The 21,397-nt window shown below is 35.9% G+C and overlaps 1 protein-coding gene across 1 annotated transcript in view; it reads right to left on the reverse strand.

Moving 5' to 3' along the window:
- Window positions 1-21,397, reverse strand: part of SACM1L (SAC1 like phosphatidylinositide phosphatase) — a 48,702-nt gene that overhangs the window by 23,417 nt on the left and 3,888 nt on the right. The window contains exons 2-6 of the mRNA XM_081343499.1: window positions 9,712-9,809; window positions 8,108-8,182; window positions 6,315-6,442; window positions 5,231-5,380; window positions 4,517-4,576 (exon numbers count right to left, since the gene is read on the reverse strand). Of these exons, the coding sequence (XP_081199625.1) occupies window positions 4,517-4,576; window positions 5,231-5,380; window positions 6,315-6,442; window positions 8,108-8,182; window positions 9,712-9,809 (511 nt within the window). The remainder of the gene's footprint in view (window positions 1-4,516; window positions 4,577-5,230; window positions 5,381-6,314; window positions 6,443-8,107; window positions 8,183-9,711; window positions 9,810-21,397) is intronic.

Raw genomic sequence — 21,397 nt, forward strand, 5'->3', positions numbered from 1 at the left:
CAAGGAGAGCAAGGATGGTTGCACTACTCCCACCCTCCTCTTGTCAGAGATTATTAACAAGTGCGACCAATGCCATTTCCATCCCATAACTGGGCCTGAATCCTGGCTGATAATCTGTTTCATCAATAAGTATCTGAAGCTATAAGACAACCACATTTTTCATGATGTTCCTGAAAAAGGGATGATAGGAAACAGGACAAAAATTGTCCAAGCAAATGGGATCAAGTGATAGTTTTTTAAGGAGGGGACAAATTGGGGCCTCCTTAAAAGGCCTCAGAAATGTCCCCTCCTATAGTGACAAGTTAATTACTGCTTGTATCCACCTGCTAGTCACTATCCTGGAGGCTTTCACATCCAGGCGTGACAAGGATCTCAATGACAGGTGATGGCACTGAAAGTATCAAGGACCGTCTCCTCTTCCTCAGGTCCAACAGGGTCCAACTGTTGCCAAGCAAGACTTCTCTGCAGGCATTTAATATGGACTAGCTCCATGCATGGGCTCTAACTGGGAACAAATCCAAGTGATTCTGTCTGTCAGGTGTTGAACAAATTCATCTGCACAGCCCTGAAGATGATCACTCAAGCCCCCCTGCCCCAGGAAGACTGGGTGATCTGGAACAGGGCTGCCGGCAACACTCTGCAGACTCAATAAGGGCAGACAAATAATGCTATTTTGTTGCTCTTACTGCCATGAGATAGGCCTTAATAGCAGTTCTAAGTCATGTCTGGTTGGAGTCATCCATCATTTTCCTCCAGCAGCGCTCTAGGTTTCTCTTAACCCTTTTCAAAAACCACAACTCCTCTGTAAAATTTTAGATGAAATGAAATCAATACACAACTATTCAAAGACATAACATCATAAGAAAAATAGATCAATTCTGATATAAGAGGGATACATCCATAGGAAATCTCAAGTTAAAGGACTAATATCGATAGTACTTTAAAAAGCTTCTTAAGTAAAATTAGATTTGGAAACAATGCACAGTCGTCCTTCATTTATTGAAATCTTTAAGTTTGCTTCTCTTTCTAGCTTCTACAATTCTTGGCTTAGAAACAGATTCCAAATTATTTTTCCCATATTATAAATGAGGGAAGGGAGAAAAAGTCTAGGAATTCCTTATATTTCTAGTGTCATAAGGACAGAGCAATAAAACGATCACTTTCTAGTGTATAGGATAATTCATTATATAATATATAATAAACATAATATAATAAAATTATGTATTATATAGTATATAATACAAAGCATAAAAGTGTGGTGTTTGCAACTTATAATAAAACCATTGGCAAGGAAGTATGAACAGATTCATAAGTATTATTCTATTAAACCAACAGAGTTAATTAATTCATTTGATCATCAACAGTTAACAAAGAAGTTAATGTATTTGCTATCTGCCTGTAGAAGAAAGGAATTAATAGTTGTGAGAACCAATAATACTAGGTCTTGGCTATGCATAATTTAATTAGCTGTGGAAGAAGACAACTAAATACTCTTGTTTCTGAAATAACATAATAACGATCACAAATTTAAATTTTGAACCAATAGATATTCAAACAATTAGGAGTACCAAAGATGTCTAATTAATGACACTGTATTAAGAAGATTATAAAGAGCTTCCAGTTCTGGATCGCGGCACTGGCAGACGCGCGGGGGTGATCGCTCCTCCCGCCATCTGGTTTTCTCTCACCAGGGCACCCTGAAATGGATCAAAAGTCGCTTTGGAGGGGCAATGAGCCAGAAGAGGACCTCCTGATTGATCATGGAAGGGCGGCAGCCCTTCCGTTTGATCCAGGGAAGCTCTTTGGACTGACGGAGAAGAGATCGGCCATCCACATGGGCCATCATCAAGCTGCTACCTGCCGAGGCAAAATTTACAATCTAGCACACTGAAAGCACTACGGAGGAACTGGATGAGACTTTACCTTCTTGTATCCCAAGTACTTTCCTGTCAAAAGCCTTCTGAAACTTCTTCCCCTGACGAGGAGAGAAGGGAATGTTTTCTTCCCACCCTCTAAGATGGCGGTGCTTGACTATGCAGGGAAAATAAAGCACTGAGACATACAATTAGCAACTGGATTTATATTATCTTGATATCTGGGGTCCCAAAAATTCCTACTCTCATGGGGACCTGTCACTTTATCTATGAAAAATAATTTTATCTGGATAAAAACCTAGTTTTGATTTTGCATTAAAAAAACACCCTTAAATGCTGTCAGGGACATCTTGTGGCGAAGCTTGGTATAGCAACTAAATACTTCTGTTAAAGAGACCTGCTTACAGACAAGATTTGTCCTTGCATTATCTAAAGGAGATAAAAAGCTGGGAGAACATCTGGACAGTGAAATTCATTTTTAAGAATAGTGGAAGTGAACATTTACTGGCTGTCATTTAAGAAATAGCCTTCACTAAAGGTTTATCTATAATACTGCTAGAAATAGAGGAAGACCAGCGATAGCTTGACTATAAACTCATACTTGAAAAAGTTCTTGAAGCTACCAAAATAAGTAAATCCAGACTGAAAGACAGAGGCGACAGCTTAAACTTACAAAATGAAACTCTGATTTCAATGAAAGAACCTTAATCCAAAAGCCAACAGAAGTGGAAGAAAACAATACCGAGACAGAGGACTTTAAAGATCAACAAATACAACTTATTGAAAACTTTGACAGACAAACCCTGACCGCAACTAAAGAACCTACAACCCAAAAAGCAACAGAAGTGGAACAAAGCAACATTAATATGGAGGCTATTGAAGACCAACAAATACAGTATACTGAAAACCTGTACAATCAAATAACAACCATAAAACTGGACGTAACTCTCTATCTAAACCTGAAGCAACCTGAGGAACTAGAAGACCAAATTGAATTGAAGGGCCTACCAGGACAACAACCTAACGACTATGAATGGGCCAGCTTTTTTGGAACTGACAATTAGATGGTCTCTTTTGGTTCAAGCAATATGTATAAGAATGAACAGAGATTTATCTGATGATTTAAAATCATTGGTATGGAAGCCTGATTGGCACAAAAAGAAACCCATAGATTTTTTTAAAAATGGGATCTCTTGATTTATGATAGAGGATCCTAACGTTTCAATTAATGGGCTAAAGGGAGACTTTTAGATGAAGGGAAATATGATTACTGGATTTAAATATTGTGGTTAAATGATAAAAAAGGGACTATCCAGCTTAACACCTAGGATTTAGATCTACAAGGGAAATGAAAACTAACAGTTAGGAATTAGCTTTGAACTATTGTTTAGCCCAGATAATATGGATTTGATATGATAAAGGATGCTCTATTAGTAAGTGATGATGTATTAGGATGAGAAATAGAAAATGCTTAAGAAATAAGATAAGAATATATTTAAGTAAGTAATATGAATATGTAATATGTATATTTTAGATATGATGATTTCTATTTAGTGAAACAAAGGAAATTTGGACTACCCAAAATTCAAACACTATAGATATTAAAGGTTAAAATGGAATATTGTAATAAAAAATTAAAAATTAGGTAAAACTTAAAAACAGGACACGGATATATATAAGGAAAAATATACTGATAAATGCTTTAACTAACTTTATTATAATCAAAAATTTACTAGCTTAAATGTGATATAGCAATTGTTATGGGAAATAGAGAAGGAATTTCTGATGATATAACCTGAGATATGTACTAAACATTTTGTTATTGAACCACTGATTACCCAGCTACCACGTTGCTTTCCGAACACCTAATGTAAAACTGGAAAACCAATAAAATTTGCTTTTTTAAAAAAGATTATAAAGCAATATTATTCTTCCATTTTTACAGGCATGTATTCTGAATTTATTATTAAAACAAACGAATTCTCTTATACATCTTCACGGTTGACTTGTTTAGGATGAAAAACAGCATGTATCTCCTAGAGCCATGCTGTGCTCTAGATCTCACTGAGCTCAGTTCCTTTTTTAAAACACCACTCCTCCAATATTTTATCTGAATATTAACAATCTCTATTATGCTATCCTAACAAAATTCTTTCTGTATTCTACCCCACATAGTCAGTGAAGATCCGAATCAGATATTTAGTTGATGTAGCTACAGAATAAATCATTGGAATTTCACAAAAATTAAATTTATCTCACTATTTAAAAGAGTTTGTACAACAAAGAATGCATTATATTAGCTTGTACTGGGGCTTGCTTCTCATGCGTTGAAAAAGGAATATGTGCAAGTAAGCACTATTGCTCTTCACCTTCTATTCCCTCAAGTCCAGGTTGACTAGAGGAGTCCCTTTGGAAAGATTTAAGGATGTTTATCTGAATACGGTAAAAACCTTCAATTTTCAATGAACCAGATGCTAACTGGTTTTTATCAATAAAGATTAAGTTTATTAATTCCTATAGCTACATCAGATTAACTATGAACAAATCAGATATGCTAGCCAACTACATTAGAAGAGGATTAACAGAAAGCTATAAAGACACAAAGTAACGTTTTGAGGATTACACCCAGCAGAACGAACTACCTCAGGTTGAGCAGCAAGTTCTCTAAGAAGGTGCCCATTCCATACAAACCGTTGATCTGCCTGTAAAAAAAAAGGAAGAGAAATATAATTAAAAACCAAGTTTGAGCTAGTTTTATATTTCAGAGCAGAACTATAGAAAGCTACCAGAACAAAGTGAATCAGGGTGAAATCCAGTCAGGTAATCATGGACCTTTGTCTTCTTCCTGCAGCTTCCCATTATAAATATGCTTCAAAGTGCCCTCTAAATACTATGGAGCAGATCTGAAGGAAGGATATAAATTTCTGGGAAGACAGCATGACTGTTCTTTCCAATCCTGCTAATAGAAGCAGTTTTATTAGTGGAAAAATGGCATAAGATTTCAATTGATCTCCAGGGATGACTAAATAAGGAACCAATCCAACTTTCCAGAAATATACAAAAGAAAAATGCACAAGAAGACTAAGAATATGGAGTAAACACACCATGGATTCACAGAAGTATTAAACTGACAATTTAAAAACCACCAGGCTTTGTTGAAACATTATACCTTGGTCACTAGGACAATAAAAATTAAAACTATCTCACTGGAAGTTTAAAAACAAAGACAATCTACTCAGTATAAACATACACAGAGAGACAGACAGACAGACACACACACACACACACACACACATCTGTTTTCTCTGTATATAACATCTTATTTTTCTAACAAATTTTGAAAGAAATATTCTTACCCTCTCTAGCAAGCTCATTTCTTGAAACTCTGGACTGGTATTGGCCAATCGTTGCAAGGTGTGTGTCAAGTCATATGTTGTAGAAAAATAAAATCCATCCACACTCAATATATGACTAATCATTGCTGAAAAGACTTTATTATCCTGTAACTGATAAATAAAAAAACATTATTATTATTTTTGTCACTTTTGTTACTAAGAGTTCATAAAATTTGATGAAGCGTTTTAGCAGATAATCTTGAAAAGTTTTTCTTTTCTTGGGTAGAGAAAAAAACATTCCCACATTCTCACATTACAGTATAATCCAACTCCATTTATAATGAAGGTCATTAAAGAAATCCTAACTTGGAGGCTTCAGAAAAACTAAAAATATAATCATACCATAAGCCGCCCTGAGTCTTTGGAGAAGGGCGGGATATAAATGGAATTAAAATAAAAAATAAATAAAAAATAAATATATTTCTTTATTATTTGTATAAATAACTGAAGGTGGTGAACATACTTAATACTCCCTCTCCCCCCTGATTTCCCTTCAACAACAACTCTGTGAGTTGGGCTGGGCTGAGACAAGCAAAAATCAATAGTGAAGGCAGATTCACTTAACAACCATGTTACTAACTTATCAACTGCAGTGTTTCAATTAACAACTATAAATAAAACTAGAAAGGTCGTTAAATGGGGCAAAACTCACTTAACAATTGTCTCATTTAGCAACAGAAATTTTGTGCTCAGTTGTGGTCGTAAGTCAAGAACTACCTGTATTATGCTAAAAACAGTCATTGGCTTCGAAACTGTTCAAGATTCAAAAATCACACATGCAAATTACAAAATATTACGATGAAAACTCATAGATAGCACAGAATTCTAGTCTATAAAGTTTTTCAAGTGGCATTGGAAAAGTCTGTTCTCATGGGGCCCTTTGAATCCCAATTAATGGATTAGCTGCTGAATTTCAGAGAAATTATATGTTCAACTTATCAGCAATCATGTTCTTATAGAAACTTTTAAGGGATTAAATAAATTTTCATTTGTTTTACACGTCCACAGGAAATTTCTAAAACATTCAAAACATATTAACTCATACCTGAATATCAGTTAAATGTAGCATTGTCTTTTTGTAAGAGAGGATGTCAAAATCAGTTGCTTTCCAGACTACATGATTGAAAAATTCACCTACTTTTCTCTTTCTTGTTATAACAATAAGATATGTGCCTGTAAAATAACAAACTATGGGTCAGCTCTGATGACTGTTCTTCTACTTCTCATTTTGTGTGTGTGTGTGTGTGTGTGTGTGTGTGTGTGTGTGTGTGTGTGTGTGTGTGTGTGAGAGAGAGAGAGAGAGAGAGAGAGAGAGGGATGGGCAAAGGGAGTAAAACTCATTTTCTCCCCTTTATTTCTCCCCACTATTCATATTGTTATTACATATTTGTTAGATCATCCCCCCCCTCCTTCCTTGAAGCAGACATGCTACAGGCAGTCCTCGACTTATAAAAGTTAATGTAGTGACCATTACAATGGCCCAGAAAAAAGTGACTTATGACCATTTTTCACACTTACAATTGTTACAGCACCCCCCTGGTCACGTGATTAAAATTCAGATCTTTGGCAACTAGTTCATATTTATGATGGTTGCAATATCCTGGGGTCATGTGATTACCTTTTTTTGACCTTCTGATAAGCAAAGTCAATGGGGAAGCCAGATTCACTTAACAACTTTTGTTATTAATTTAACAACTGGAGTGATTCATTTAACAACTGTGATAAGAAAGATAATAAAATGGGGTAAAACACACTTAACAAATGTCTCACTTAACAACAGAAATTTTGGGCTCAATTGTGTTCGTAAGTCAAGGACTACCTGTATTAAGAACTGTATTTTTTCCCCTCAAGGATTTTCTATGACAAAAATATATTCACAAACTGAGGTTCTACTGAATTGCAGATTCCTAAAATCCTCAATGCAAAATAAAACATTCCAGCTATACATTTTTATCAATGGGTATACAACCTAGGATCTACAGCCTGCATACAGGTCATCAGATACTCAGGGGAACCCTGCATTTTCCCCTAAATTTGGCTAGTGGTATCATGTCATTCTTATTCCTCACTCTCTTCTCCTTAACCTACCTCACTGGAATCTGTTACATCTCCTCTTCTTTTTCCCCAAAGGAAATATGTTTGTTTAGTGCCTTTGTCTTCTTCGTATATAATTTTCTCAACCAACACCCTTTCCCTTCCAAGGTTAACATTAATTAATTTTTTTTGTCCTGTTCACTTTTACCTTTCTGATATGGGTCTACCTTATTTATAGTATGATATTCAGTGATATTCATAAAAAATGCACAATTATGTTCTAATCTGTTTGTCATTTCAGAAGGCAGCAAATAAAGTATTCTCCTATGTGTAAAAAAAGCTATACTTCTGTAGCTTAACCCACGGTAAGATATACTGATTACATCCAACATGACTTTAATAACAAAATAATTTCAGCATATATAGTATTTAACCAACTAACAGCCTGAAATAACTAAAAAGGTACACAAAATATTGAATATATACTTATAAGAACCTTAAGAAAGCAATGCTCAAGTTGCATCTGAACTAGCAAAATATTCACTTTAAAAATACATAAAGTTGCAGTTCAAATTCTCTTCTTACCCTTTAATACTGAAGCATTTTGTAGACCAAATTCTGACCACTTAAATATGTACAAGATTACAAATATTTAACCTTCACTTTAATGTATTGTGCTTGTTCTTATGTATTGTTATCAATAAAATAATTGTTGTATAAAATAATCATTACTTAATAACTATAAGGCAAGAGTTTTCAGTGTTCTGATTGTAATTTTATTTACTTCTTCTGAAAGCCCCATACCTGCCACTAGACGGATTGTTCCCAAAATACCACATATTTGCCTGGTAATGGCTGAAGGTGGAACATCTTTTTTAACTGCAAAGGAAAAACAGCATAAACTGTTGTATGAAACATTGTAAGATTTAATAACACTGTAAATTACACTATGTATTTAATAATTAGCATTTTATTAAACTTAAGCTTTAAAGATAACAAAAGGAGTACAAAGTGTTTTAACATCTCATATACATATTATATATTTTTATTTATTTCACAATAAATTTATTTATTTCACAAGGTTATTTCACAGATTAAAAATTCAAAATCAACACTTCATTTAATAGTAACTGATATTAGTACTACAACATGATCAGACTTTTCATACTTATAGTGGACTCAAAGAAACCTGTGGAAATTAAACTAATAATTATTAACATCTCCTTGATTTAAATGAGTCTATTTAGTATGAAACACCTAGATCAAAACTCATGTCTTCTCTGTCAAGGACTGTATGTGGCTGGATAGGACTGTTTTTGAACTATATAACATAATTGCCCTGGAGGCATTAATTGAATGCAGAAAACAACCAGGCGAATAAATAAAATAATTAAAAAGCCAATGTTAAACAAGGTAAATTAGGACTATCCAAATCAGACTTGTATAACACGGGTGCTGTAGTAATTAAACTAATTAAATAGTACTTTTCATAGAAGTCTGGAATTATTATTCAGGCCTGGGGTTATTATTTCAGGGATTTCTAGCTGAATCTCTGTGAAAAACAAAAACAAAACTGAAGTGGCAAAGCCAATACAATAAAACACACATCTCATATCCTTTTTGAAGTAAAAATGAGCATAGCAGATCCACATGTAGCTAGCTCTACAAAGGAGACCTCTTCCTTCCTGATATGTACAAGCTGATTACTTCTTCCTGCCTTAAATATTATTGGCAGTGCTTAATCTCTAGCAGTATAACACAGAATATGGGACACGGTGGCTCAGTGGGTTAGGACGCAGTTTGGCGGGTCAAATCCCGAGTGCCGCGTAACAGAGTGAGCACCTGTTACTCGTCCCAGCTTCTGCCAACCTAGCAGTTCGAAAGCATGTAAAAATGCAAGTAGAAAAATAGGGACCACTATGGTGGGAAGGTAACAGCCTTCTGTGCGCCTTTGGCGTCTAGTCATGCTGGCCACATGACCACGGAGACGTCCTCGGAAAAGCGCTGGCTCTTCAGCTTTGAAACGGAGATGAGTTGGAAACGACTAGCACACATGTGCGGGGGAACCTTTACCTTTACCTTTATAATACAGATAAGAAGCTAACTCGATCCTCTTCAACGTTAACAGTTTAAAGACAACTTCCCAGAAGCTTATATTTTAAAGAATTAACTTGTATGCATAAAACATATATACATATTAGCTTCTGCAATTTTGATAAAATTTGCATTTTCACACTGTGCTGGTAAACAACAAAATGTAACTAAGCATTTTTGGGAAAAATATGTCATTGTGAATGAAAATGAGTGAGAGATGATATTACATATTAATGTTATACTGATGTTTTAGAAACTTTTTCTACAAATATGAATGCCACATTAGAAAATGTTTAAAGTCATGGTGAAGATACCTGTAAGAGTAATTTCTGTGGACACTCTGTCAATGGTAAGTACATCGTCTGCTCCATCATCGCAAGCTTCCACATAAAATTTTTCTGGTGTTATGTGTCTAAGATACAAGAAATGTGCAAGTTCACAGACAAGCAGCAGAATTTTAATATTTCAAAGAAAGCTTATATATACACTCTATATAAGGACTAATACTAGCAATCTTTAGAATGTTATATTTCCATTTTGCAGAATAGTAAAAGCAAACAATGATTACATGATATTATCCATTTTAAATAGTTCAGGATCATTTAGTATGAAAGTAAACGTTGTGCCAACGTATTTTTGAAAACATATGAAATTCAAAAGATCTGTTATTACTCAGCATTTGTTTTGTCATTTAAATTGTTCTATTGGAGTTTATTAATTATGTTGGCATATATTTTTGCTCCATCTAGTTAATTACTCAAAATAATAATAATAATAATAATAATAATAATAATAATAATAATAATAATAATATAGGGTTGGAAGGGACCTTAGAGGTCTTCTAGTCCAACCCCCTGCTCAGGCAGAAAACTCTATACCATTTCAGACAAATGGTTGTCTAGTCTCTTCTTAAAAACTTCCAGAGTTGGAGCATTCACAACTTCTGGAGGCAGGTTGTTCCACTGGTTAATTGTTCTAACTGTCAGGAAATCTGTCCTTAGTTCTAGGTCGCTTCTCTCCTTGATAAGTTTCCATCCATTGCTTCTTGTCCTGCCTTCAGGTGGTTTGGAGCAGTGTCCTTTTCATTAAACTAGACATACCCAATTCCAGCAACCTTTCTTTATATGCTTTTGCCTCCAGTCCCTTAATCATCTTTGTTGCTCTTCTCTGTATTCTTTCTAGACTCTCAACATATTTTATACATTATGGTGAACAAAACCGGATGCAGTATTCCAGGTGTGGCCTTACCAAGGCATTGTAAAGTGGTATTAAACCTCACATGATCTTGATTCTATCCCTCTGTTAATGCAGCCTAGCACTGTGTTGATTTTTCTGGGCAACTGCAGCAAACTGCTGGTTCGTATTTAAGTGATTGTCCACTAGGACTTTGTCTTTCCTTCTTCTCTCTAATCTATTCCCAATTTACCAATATTGGGTTAGTCACGATATAGAATAAGTAGCAAAAAACAAAATGTAAATAGTGATAGGCAGATTATATCAAAATGGGTGCAAAATGGTGTGATCTAAGAAATGTTTAAATAGGCCTGTATTTGTTTATTCATTCATTGGTGATGGACAAGTGAAAGAGTTTTAATAGTTTAAATTACATACAACCTTCTTTGCCATAAAAGCAACTACCATAATGGATTTTAATGTTTATGTTCATTAAAAATGGCATGATCCATTAAGCTAAAAAGAGGGATTTCAACTCCAATTTCAATGAGAAAATAACTGACTACATTTTACTGTTAGCATAATAAAAATTACACTTTATTGTCACTAAAACGAGGGAAATGTTCAGTTTCACATAAAGCAGTAGAAAATGACAGAAGGACCAAAACTGATTTCAAAATGATAAGCAGACAGAAGTAGATTTCAAGAGTGTTATTCAAAATAATAAATTAGCTAAATTTTACTAAAATCTAAGTGGAATGAGTACAGAAGAAAATCAAAGTTTAAAAATACGTGAAGAGGATATGTAAGAGAACTTCACACATCTGAATCCATTATGCTGAAGAAGACTAACACACTCACAAATGATTACAAAGAGTATCACCACAGATAGTTGGGATTATCTTAGGGAGCACCTGCTACCAGCATCAGTTTCCCATCGTCCTGTGCGCGCCCACAGGGAGGGCCTCCTTAGGGTTCCGCCAGTTAGAGTTTGCCGGCGGGTGATTCCCAGGGGGAGGGCGTTCTCTGTGAGTGCGCCCGCCCTTTGGAATGAACTGCCAATGGAACTTCGGACTGCCCCTGACCTTCGCTCTTTTCGCCGGGACTTAAAAACCTGGTTGTTCGAACTGTCTGGCCTGGACTGAGGGATTTTAAATTTTAAAGTATTTATTAAATTATGTTAAATTAATTTTAAAATTTTAATTTTATTCTTATTAGGAATTGTGGGCTTTTACTAATTTAATTCTATTTTATTCTTTTTGTACTGTTTTAATTGCCCTGTGAACCGCCCTGAGTCCTTCGGGAATAGGGCGGTATATAAATTCAACAAATAAATAAATAAATAAATAAATCAACAGGCATGTAAAGTAGGAACCATTTTCCCCTGAAAATAAGACTGGGTAATATTAATTTTTGCTCCAAAAGATGCACTAGGGCTTATTTTCCAGTTTGGGCTTATATTTGGGGGAATATGGTACTAAATCCATTCATCTGGCTGACAATCTTAACTGGAGCTTATTTTGGGGGTGGGGCTTATACAACGAGCATCCTGAAAAATCACGCTAGGGCTTATTTTCCAATTGGGTCTTATTTTCAGGGAAACACGGAAATACCCATTTTTTGCTGCAGTGATTTGAGCTGTCAAACTTTCTGACAACTGAATCCTTAAACTTTATTGTATGTTTTATTAATCTGATTTTTCTACAGAGGTATTATGTAAAGGTCCTTCATACCTCTTTTAGTAGATTTTCCAGAAATACAGACCTTTCTATATTCAACTATGGCTGGATGATCAGGATAATCTTACATCTCTGGCCATGGCTAAATTCTGCTCTGGAACATTTGAAATCAAAAGCCAAATTCTGATCTAAAAAGAGAAATACTCTGCCCTAAAATATCCTAATTATTTAATCTCTTTTCCTTTTCTTTTAGTTGGCTTTTAAACAACAACACAATATGGTTTTTCTTTTCCTTTTATCTTCCTTTCTGTATGTTGGTCTATAACCACAGATTGAATAAATGGGGAATAAAACCTGGAACTGGACAGCATCAATGAAAGAGGATACTTTCTCTTCTTAATAGAATTTTTCTTTACTATGAATTTTGCTATTCTCCCTTCTTCAGGATGTTAGTCAAAAATTAGTGGAATTCACTTCTCTATTCTCTTGAACTTAATGTTTAAGCAAGATAGGCACAAAAATTGGAATAAAAATGTTTGTATTTGATTAAAGCATCAATAGCTACTCTTCCCCCTTCGTGGATTACTGCCTTGTCGTGACGAAGGGGCTTGCGTAATTCAATGAAGCTATGAGCCATGCCGTGCAGGGCCACCCAAGACAGAAAGGTCATAGCAGAGAGTTCTGACAAAACGTGATCCACTGGAGAAGGAAATGGCAACCCACTCCAGTATCTTTGCCATGAAAACCCTATGGACAGTACCAAAAGGCAAAACGATATGACGCTGGAAGATGAGCCCCTCAGGTCGGAAGGCGTCCAATATGCTACTGGGGAAGAGCAGAGGGCTAGTACTAGTAGCGCCAGAAAGAATGAAGCGACTGGGCCAAAGCCGAAAGGACGCTCAGCTGTGGATATGTCTGGTGGTGAAAGGAAAGTCCGATGCTGTAAAGATTTTTTCTCCATAGGAACCTGGAATGTAAGATCCATGAATCAAGGCAAGCTGGACGTGGTCAAACAAGAGATGACAAGACTAAACATCGACATCTTAGGTATCAGCGAACTAAAATGGACAGGAATGGGTGAATTTAATTCAGATGACCATCAGGTATACTACTGCGGACAAGAATCCCTCAGAGGAAATGGAGTAGCCTTCATAGTCAATAAAAGAGTAGGAAAAGCAATACTGGGATACAATCCTCAAAATGACAGAATGATCTCAGTTCGAATCCAAGGCAAACCATTCAATATCACAGTAGTCCAAGTCTATGCCCCAACCACCAGTGCTGAAGAGGATGAAATTGACCGGTTCTATGAAGCCCTACAGCACCTTATAGAACTAACACCCAAAAATGATGTCCTTATCATCATGGGGGATTGGAATGCTAAAGTAGGAAGCCAAAAGATAACTGGAATAACAGGCAAGTTTGGCCTTGGAGTACAAAATGAAGCAGGGCACAGGCTGATAGAATTTTGTCAAGGGAATACGATGGTCATAGCAAACACTCTTTTTCAACAACCCAAGAGACGGCTTTACACATGGACATCACCAGACGGTCAACACAGAAATCAGATTGACTATATGCTCTGCAGGCAAAGATGGAGAAGCTCTATACAGTCAGTAAAAACAAGACCAGGAGCTGACTGTGGCTCAGACCATGAGCTTCTTGTTGCAAAGTTTAGGCTTAAATTAAAGAAAGTAGGGAAAAGCGCTAGGCCAGTCAGGTATGAATTAAATCATATCCCTGTTGAATATACAGTAGAGGTGACAAATAGATTTAAGGAATTAGATCTGATAGACAGAGTGCCTGAAGAACTATGGACAGAGGTTCGCAACATTGTACAACAGGTAGCAACCAAAACCATCCCAAAGAAAAAGAAATGCAAGAAAGCAAAATGGCTGTCTGAGGAAGCTTTGCAAATAGCTGAGAAAAGGAGGGAAGCGAAAGGCAAGGGAGAAAAAGAAAGATATGCCCAATTAAATGCAGAATTCCAAAGAATAGCTAGAAGAGATAAGAATGCCTTCTTAAATGAACAATGCAAAGAAATAGAAGAAAACAATAGAATAGGGAGGACTAGAGATCTTTTCAAGAAGATTGGAGAGATGAAAGGAACGTTTCATGCAAAAATGGGCATGATAAAGGACCAAAATGGCAGGGACCTAACAGAGGCAGAAGAGATTAAGAAGAGGTGGCAAAATTACACAGAAGAACTATACAAGAATGAGCTTAACGTCCCTGATAATCACAATGAGGTGGTCACTGACCTCGAGCCAGACATCCTAGAATGTGAAGTGAAGTGGGCCTTAGAAAAGCTGAGCAACAACAAAGCTAGTGGAGGTGACAGTATTCCAGCTGAGCTATTCAAAATTTTAAAAGACGATGCAGTAAAAGTGCTACACTCAATTTGCCAGCAAATTTGGAAAACTCAACAGTGGCCACAGGATTGGAAAAGATCAGTTTACATTCCAATTCCAAAGAAAGGCAGTGCCAAAGAATGTTCAAACTATCGCACCATTGCACTTATTTCTCATGCTATTAAAGTTATGCTTAAAATTCTACAAGCTAGACTCCAGCAGTATGTGGATCGAGAACTACCAGAAGTACAGGCAGGATTTCGAAGAGGCAGAGGAACTAGAGATCAAATTGCCAACATACGCTGGATCATGGAGAAAGCTAGAGAGTTCCAGAAAAACATCTACTTCTGCTTCATTGACTATGCTAAAGCCTTTGATTGTGTGGATCATAACAAACTCTGGCAAGTCCTTAAAGAGATGGGCATACCAGACCATCTTATTTGTCTTTTGAGAAACCTATATGTGGGCCAAGAAGCAACAGTGAGAACTGGACACGGAACCACTGATTGGTTCAAAATTGGGAAAGGAGTCCGGCAAGGCTGTATACTGTCGCCTTGCCTATTTAACTTATATGCAGAGCACATCAAAAGTTGGAATTAAGATTGCCGGAAGAAACATCAACAACCTAAGATATGCAGATGATACCACTCTAATGGCAGAAAGTGAAGAGGAACTAAAGAGCCTCTTGTTGCGAGTGAAGAAGGAGAGTGCAAAACCTGGGTTGAAACTAAACATTAAGAAAACCAAGATCATGGCATCTGGCCCTCTCAATTCCTGGCAAATAGATGGGGAAGAAATGGAGGTAGTGACAGATTTTATTTTCCTGGGCTCCAAGATCACTGCAGATGGGGACTGTAGCCAAGAAATTAAAAGACGCTTGCTCCTTGGGAGGAAAGCCATGGCAAATCTAGACAACACACTAAAAAGCAGAGACATCACCCTGTCAACAAAAGTGCGTATAGTCAAGGCTATGGTCTTCCCAGTTGCAATGTATGGCAGTGAAAGCTGGACCATAAGAAAGGCTGAGCGCCAAAGAATTGAAGCCTTTGAACTCTGGTGCTGGAGAAGACTCCTGCGAGTTCCTTGGACTGCAATGCGATCAAACCGGTCAGTCCTAGAGGAGATCAACCCTGACTGCTCTTTAGAAGGCCAGATCCTGAAGCTAAAACTCAAATACTTTGGCCACCTAATGAGAAGGAAGGACTCACTGGAGAAGAGCCTAATGCTGGGAAAGATTGAGGGCAATAGAAGAAGGGGACGACAGAGAATGAGGTGGCTGGATGGAGTCACTGAAGCAGTAGGCGTGAGCTTAAATGGACTCCAGAAGATGGTAGAGGACAGGAAGGCCTGGAGGAACATTGTCCATAGGGTCGCGATGGGTCGGACACAACTTCGCAACTAACAACAACAAAGCTACTCTTCAATCTAAAATTAATACAAAGTGGCAAAACCTAAAAATTTTAGTATCTCAATAAAATTTATGGTGTGGCCCTCTTTCCTCTGTCTCCATCTGCTACAATTATTGTGGACAGCAGCATGTCAGAAATTCCATTTAATTTGAACTTCCTACATATAAATCTGATGACATTCATGATTAAGATCAATATGTAGCATTACCTTATCTGCAATGATATCATATATATCTGAATATTTCTGGCTACATTTAAACAGCACAATATCCCAATGCTATTTCTGGAAACATTTAAACGGCACAGAATCTCGTCTGAAATGATATTATGCAAGAGGTAATGGAATGCTGCAGAGGCACACCACTTTGAAAAATTAACAGTCATCTGGGATTTCCATATTCTCCAAAGCACCTTTCCCTTTCCTCTCCTGCCCAATTAAGTGGTAAGATATTATGGATTGACTTTTTAGTGCTCTGTAATGGTATCTAAATATAGCATTGCATTAAATATCATATAAGAAACCTTTCAGCTTTCATTATGCCAAACTTGATTGTAGTAATGAGCATATTTTCCTCAAAAATGCTTAATATCTTTTTAAAAAAATATAACACAAATAATGGTTTCACATATTAAGAATCAAAACAAAAGCAGTTCTACACTGGACAATACAGATGGACCCCACTTTGTGAATTTCAGCCAGATTAATTTTCATCTTAGCTTACAAGGATATTGCTACAAAGATAACACTTGGGGAAAATCCCATTTGCACAAAAAAACTAATACAAATATAATCAAAAAGCATAGCCTAAAACAGGGGTATCAAACTGCCGGCACATGGGCCGGACATGTCATGACAAAACCACACCCATCCCATCGCCGGCAATGGGGAAAAAGCTCCGAGAAGTTGCGCGACATCGCGAGTTTGGCATTTCTGGCCTAAAATCTCAAAATACTCAGGTGGGAGATTACCAGGAAATCCCAAGAGCTGAAAACTAGATTGAGAAATTATGAAAACTCCTCAGAAGTGTGCAATGACAAAAATCATTTCCTAAACCTAGGTTTCCCATAATTTCTTACATTAATTTTCCATCTTCCTTCATATGTTGAAGGCAGCATACTAATTGACATGTCGCCAACTGAATTTTGACCCGCCCTTTTTTATTTTCACAATAACTTTATAAGGGTGCAAGAAATCACTGGCCTGAAGTCACTTGGTGAGCTTTACTACTGAATGGGGGTTTAAAGATTGTCTCCCTTATCCTACTATAGTGGTCTAATCATGACCTGTAGTCAACCTGGCAAATAAGATGCTTCATTTTCTTATTTCTCCTAGGAAAATAATGAGGCAACAAGATGAAGGAAAAAAATGGTGTTTAACGCAAATCAAATTTAGATTTGCATATGTGACAGTTGTGAACAACTCAGAAACTATTTATAAAAAAAAGTAGCCAAGGTGCCTCATCCTATACTATAATCAAGATTACAGTAGCCTTGAGGACTTTAATTATTTGCAAAGTGAATTAATATAATTTATAATACTGATGCTCTTAAGATTCTTGTCACTCTCCTAAGCAAAAAACAAAGCATGAATATGCTAATAATAAAAATGTAAGAGTGAATCCTATTTTGAATATGAAGTTTCCCATTTTTCCATGTTATAATTAGAAACTAATTACAATAGTTTTATAGGTTGTGGTTCTGAAATAGAGAAGGAAAGAAAATTGCTCATAAAAAAACCCAAAGTCAAAAATACTAATTTTAGGAATCTAAAAGTATGAGTTTCTTATTGGGTATCAAAAGCAGTAATCATATTGCTGAATGCATAGACCAGAGGTAGGCAACCTTGGCTCTTTTATGACTTGTGGACTTCAACTCCCAGAATTCCTGAGCCGAGTCATAAAAGAGCCAAGATTGCCTACCCTTGGCATAGACAAATTGACTAGTTTAGGGAATCTGCTTACAAAAAAACTAGTAGGAAAACACATAAGTTGGATGGCAATCACAAGTGTGGAAATGATTGCAAATTTTGGGGAAAAAATTATAGAGAGTTTGTTTTTCTTCAAAGGACGCAAAGCAAAGTACCAACCTGACCCTTCGTAAAGGCAGTAAACAGAACTTCTGTCATCTCCCATAGTCTCATGGAGATGGCAGCTGGGACAAGAAAGCTGAAAGATGGATATTAATGTACTTCACATTGCAGCCAATTAGCAACTATGTAAAATGTCTTAGCAAACTGATTCTGTCAAAACCTTAAGGTACTCTAACTCCTATTTTGGGGAAAGACTGGGAAAGGAAAATGTAAGAAAGAGAAAATGACTTTTTTTTTCCTAAAGAAAAGTCTGCTTCAAAGTCTGCTTTCAAAAACTCAAACTCATAAAATGCCCATATAAAACAACTTTCTCAAAATCTGTCCCCACTTGCAGTTTCAAGTATGGGCTTTGCGCCCTTTATATGACTCTCTATCATTCTATACTAATATTGAATAATTTTAATAATAAATCAAAAGAAATACAAATTCCTTGATATTCTGAAAAACAGCCAGCAAGGAAAGACAAATGTTTTTTCTTGATACAGTATAATTTATACTGTTTTCATCGACGGTATAGAACTTATATTATGAAATCAATAATAAATGTATATGGAACTGTATCCACACTGCTATTCCTGTTCATACGGTGCTTTTTTCTCATCACTCTTACTGTAATGTTGTAGTTCAAAATAATGTGTGTTGTATATTAAAATTATCAGAGGAGCTTAATCTAGTTATTCAGGACAATGAGAAGATGTTTTCACACAAGCATTGAATTCAAATGAAATACTAGCATAGTGTCATCATCAAAACTGTTGCAATCTAAATTATTTTTATGAAATATAACTCTGCTTTATTACAATCTTCTGAAGATAATGCAGATCTTGATATGACATACAAAAGATGACCAAGTACTTTCAATAGTTTAAAATATAGGTGTCAGACCTTCTGGCTTGCCTGGCCTGCACTGAGTGAAGAGGAATTGTCTTGGGACACACATAAAATATTTAATTAATGTAAATAAATCACATAATGTAGGTCCGTATTATTAGTTGTCCAAGGATGCATGTAGCCTGTGGGCTCGGACTGGACAAGCCTGATCTTAAATATGCCCAGATATGTTATTAATTTGGCTTTGTCATCAAGCTATGAGTCTCAAGGGACTGATAAGATCCTGAAGTGGTTTCACTGCTGATCAAATCTCTTGGGGTTGTGAGATTATATATATATATATATATATATATATATATATATATATATATATATATATATATATATATATATATATATATATATATATATATATATATATATATATATATGACTGCATTATATTTTTTCTTGCTGTATATCACCCTTCTTGTGAGATGGGCAGCCACGAATGGATGGATAGATAGATAGATAGATAGATAGATAGATAGATAGATAGATAGATAGATAGTCTAGGTGCTAGGCAAAGAGATTTAAAAAAACCCTTCAGATCCTGACTTTATTTGTACCTTTGTAGAGAATAAATATGCCCTGAAAACAATTTTCTCTCATTTCCCCAATGTTGTCTTCATGTCATTCCCCACCCATGATGGAGAAACACTGAGTTATAAAAGTGGTATTTCTCTCTTTATACCAACAATATTTCAAGAAAAGCCTCAAGATGTATGAAATCTCTTACACTTTTGTCATCTATTATGTTACAGGCAAAATCAGCAGATTTATTGTAACTGTGTTTGGGGAACATTGAAGGGAAGAACTATGCCTTTGCATCTCTGGTCTCTAGCCAACATCCAACTTAATCATTTCTGTCCCAGCCTTTAATGTCACTCTTATTTTTTTATTAAGCTCCTTTTAAGCAAATTACCTTTTTTTAAACCAATCTTTCTCCAGATCTCAAGGAACATAAAGGAGAACAGACCACCAATGTTTTAACTGAGAAGAATTGTATTTGAATTAATCAATCTCCCTCACCTTAAGTAAAAAGTGTCCAGAGAGTCCATTTCAATTATCCCATTCTGTAAGATCTAATTATTTGCACAACTGTAGCAGGATCTGTCTTTTTCAACCTTGGATTCTTCCACTATTTCATCTTATTCTAATTTATATGCCATCAAATATATGCCAATTCTTAGCAATCACATACATATATCTTCTCCATGATGAATTGGTCCTTTGGGCCTTCCAATAGTGCAGCCATTGACAGTATAACTGAATCCATGCACCTTAGTGCTAGTCATCCTACTTTTCTTTTTCCTTCCACCTTACAGAGCATTAGACCATTCTCCAGAGAGCTACAACTTCCAAAACATGATCACTGGACAAGATTTTTTTCCCAAAGATCTCACTTCTTGAAAGCTTCTGTTGATTATGATAGACCCCTTCAAATTGAATACAAGTATAATTTCACAATTATATCACATGGGATTCTTGAGAAATATGAAATTAACTTTTAGTGACCATAATGTAGCTAATCACATAATGTTTCTGATATGCTGCATGGTTGAAAGTGTTTGGCTATCAATTTTCATCTGTATTTGGTCTCTGATCCATGCCACTGTAGTGTGCAACAATAGCCAGCATTGATGACTATTTCAATTGCTCTGATACTGTTTTCCCATGTTCACCATGTTCATTACTGACTGCACCTAGATTTTTGGGAAAGAAGTCCAAGTGTGAATGTAGAAAATGAATCTTCAATGACTTTTGCACTTCATGGTCTTGTATATTATAAAAAGTTTGTCAATCAGCTGAATGTAGTGGGCACTGTAGTTACCAAGAAAATTCTCAACATCATCCCTGAATGCTTTCCAAATGATTTTCTCTGGCCTTACTAAAATATCTTTGAACTGCTTGTCAATGATGGTGTATGTGATCTGTGGACCAACAAAAATGTTCTTCTTAATCTTGGCATCAATTATTCCTGGAAATATGTGTCAAATCATGGAAACCTTCATCTTCCTTATTCATTGCTTTCACAATTTTTTTTACCAGCTTAAGTTCTATTTTAAGGGGAGGCAAAAAATATCTTTGTTGGGTCAACAAGTGGTTCATGTGCCATGTTTTTCTATTCTGGAATCAAGTTCTTTCAGAGGCCTTGTCTTGATACAACCAAAGTACAGTTCATACATTTTCTTAATAAGCCTAGTCATGGTACATCTTGAGGCTTAAAGCATCTAATCTCTACAAATATAGCAGAACAGATCACAGCTGTTCCAACATTGGTGAGACATTTTTGATGTTACGAATCATCCTATAGCATAGCAAGTCTATAATTGGCTTGTTATGTAAATTACATGAACATGGACAATGAAACAGCCTTGAAGTAATCACATCAAAACACATGGAAACTAATAACAATGAAATAAGTA

This window comes from Vipera berus, assembly GCF_964194415.1.
Source record: "Vipera berus genome assembly, chromosome: Z".
Taxonomy (NCBI): domain Eukaryota; kingdom Metazoa; phylum Chordata; class Lepidosauria; order Squamata; family Viperidae; genus Vipera; species Vipera berus.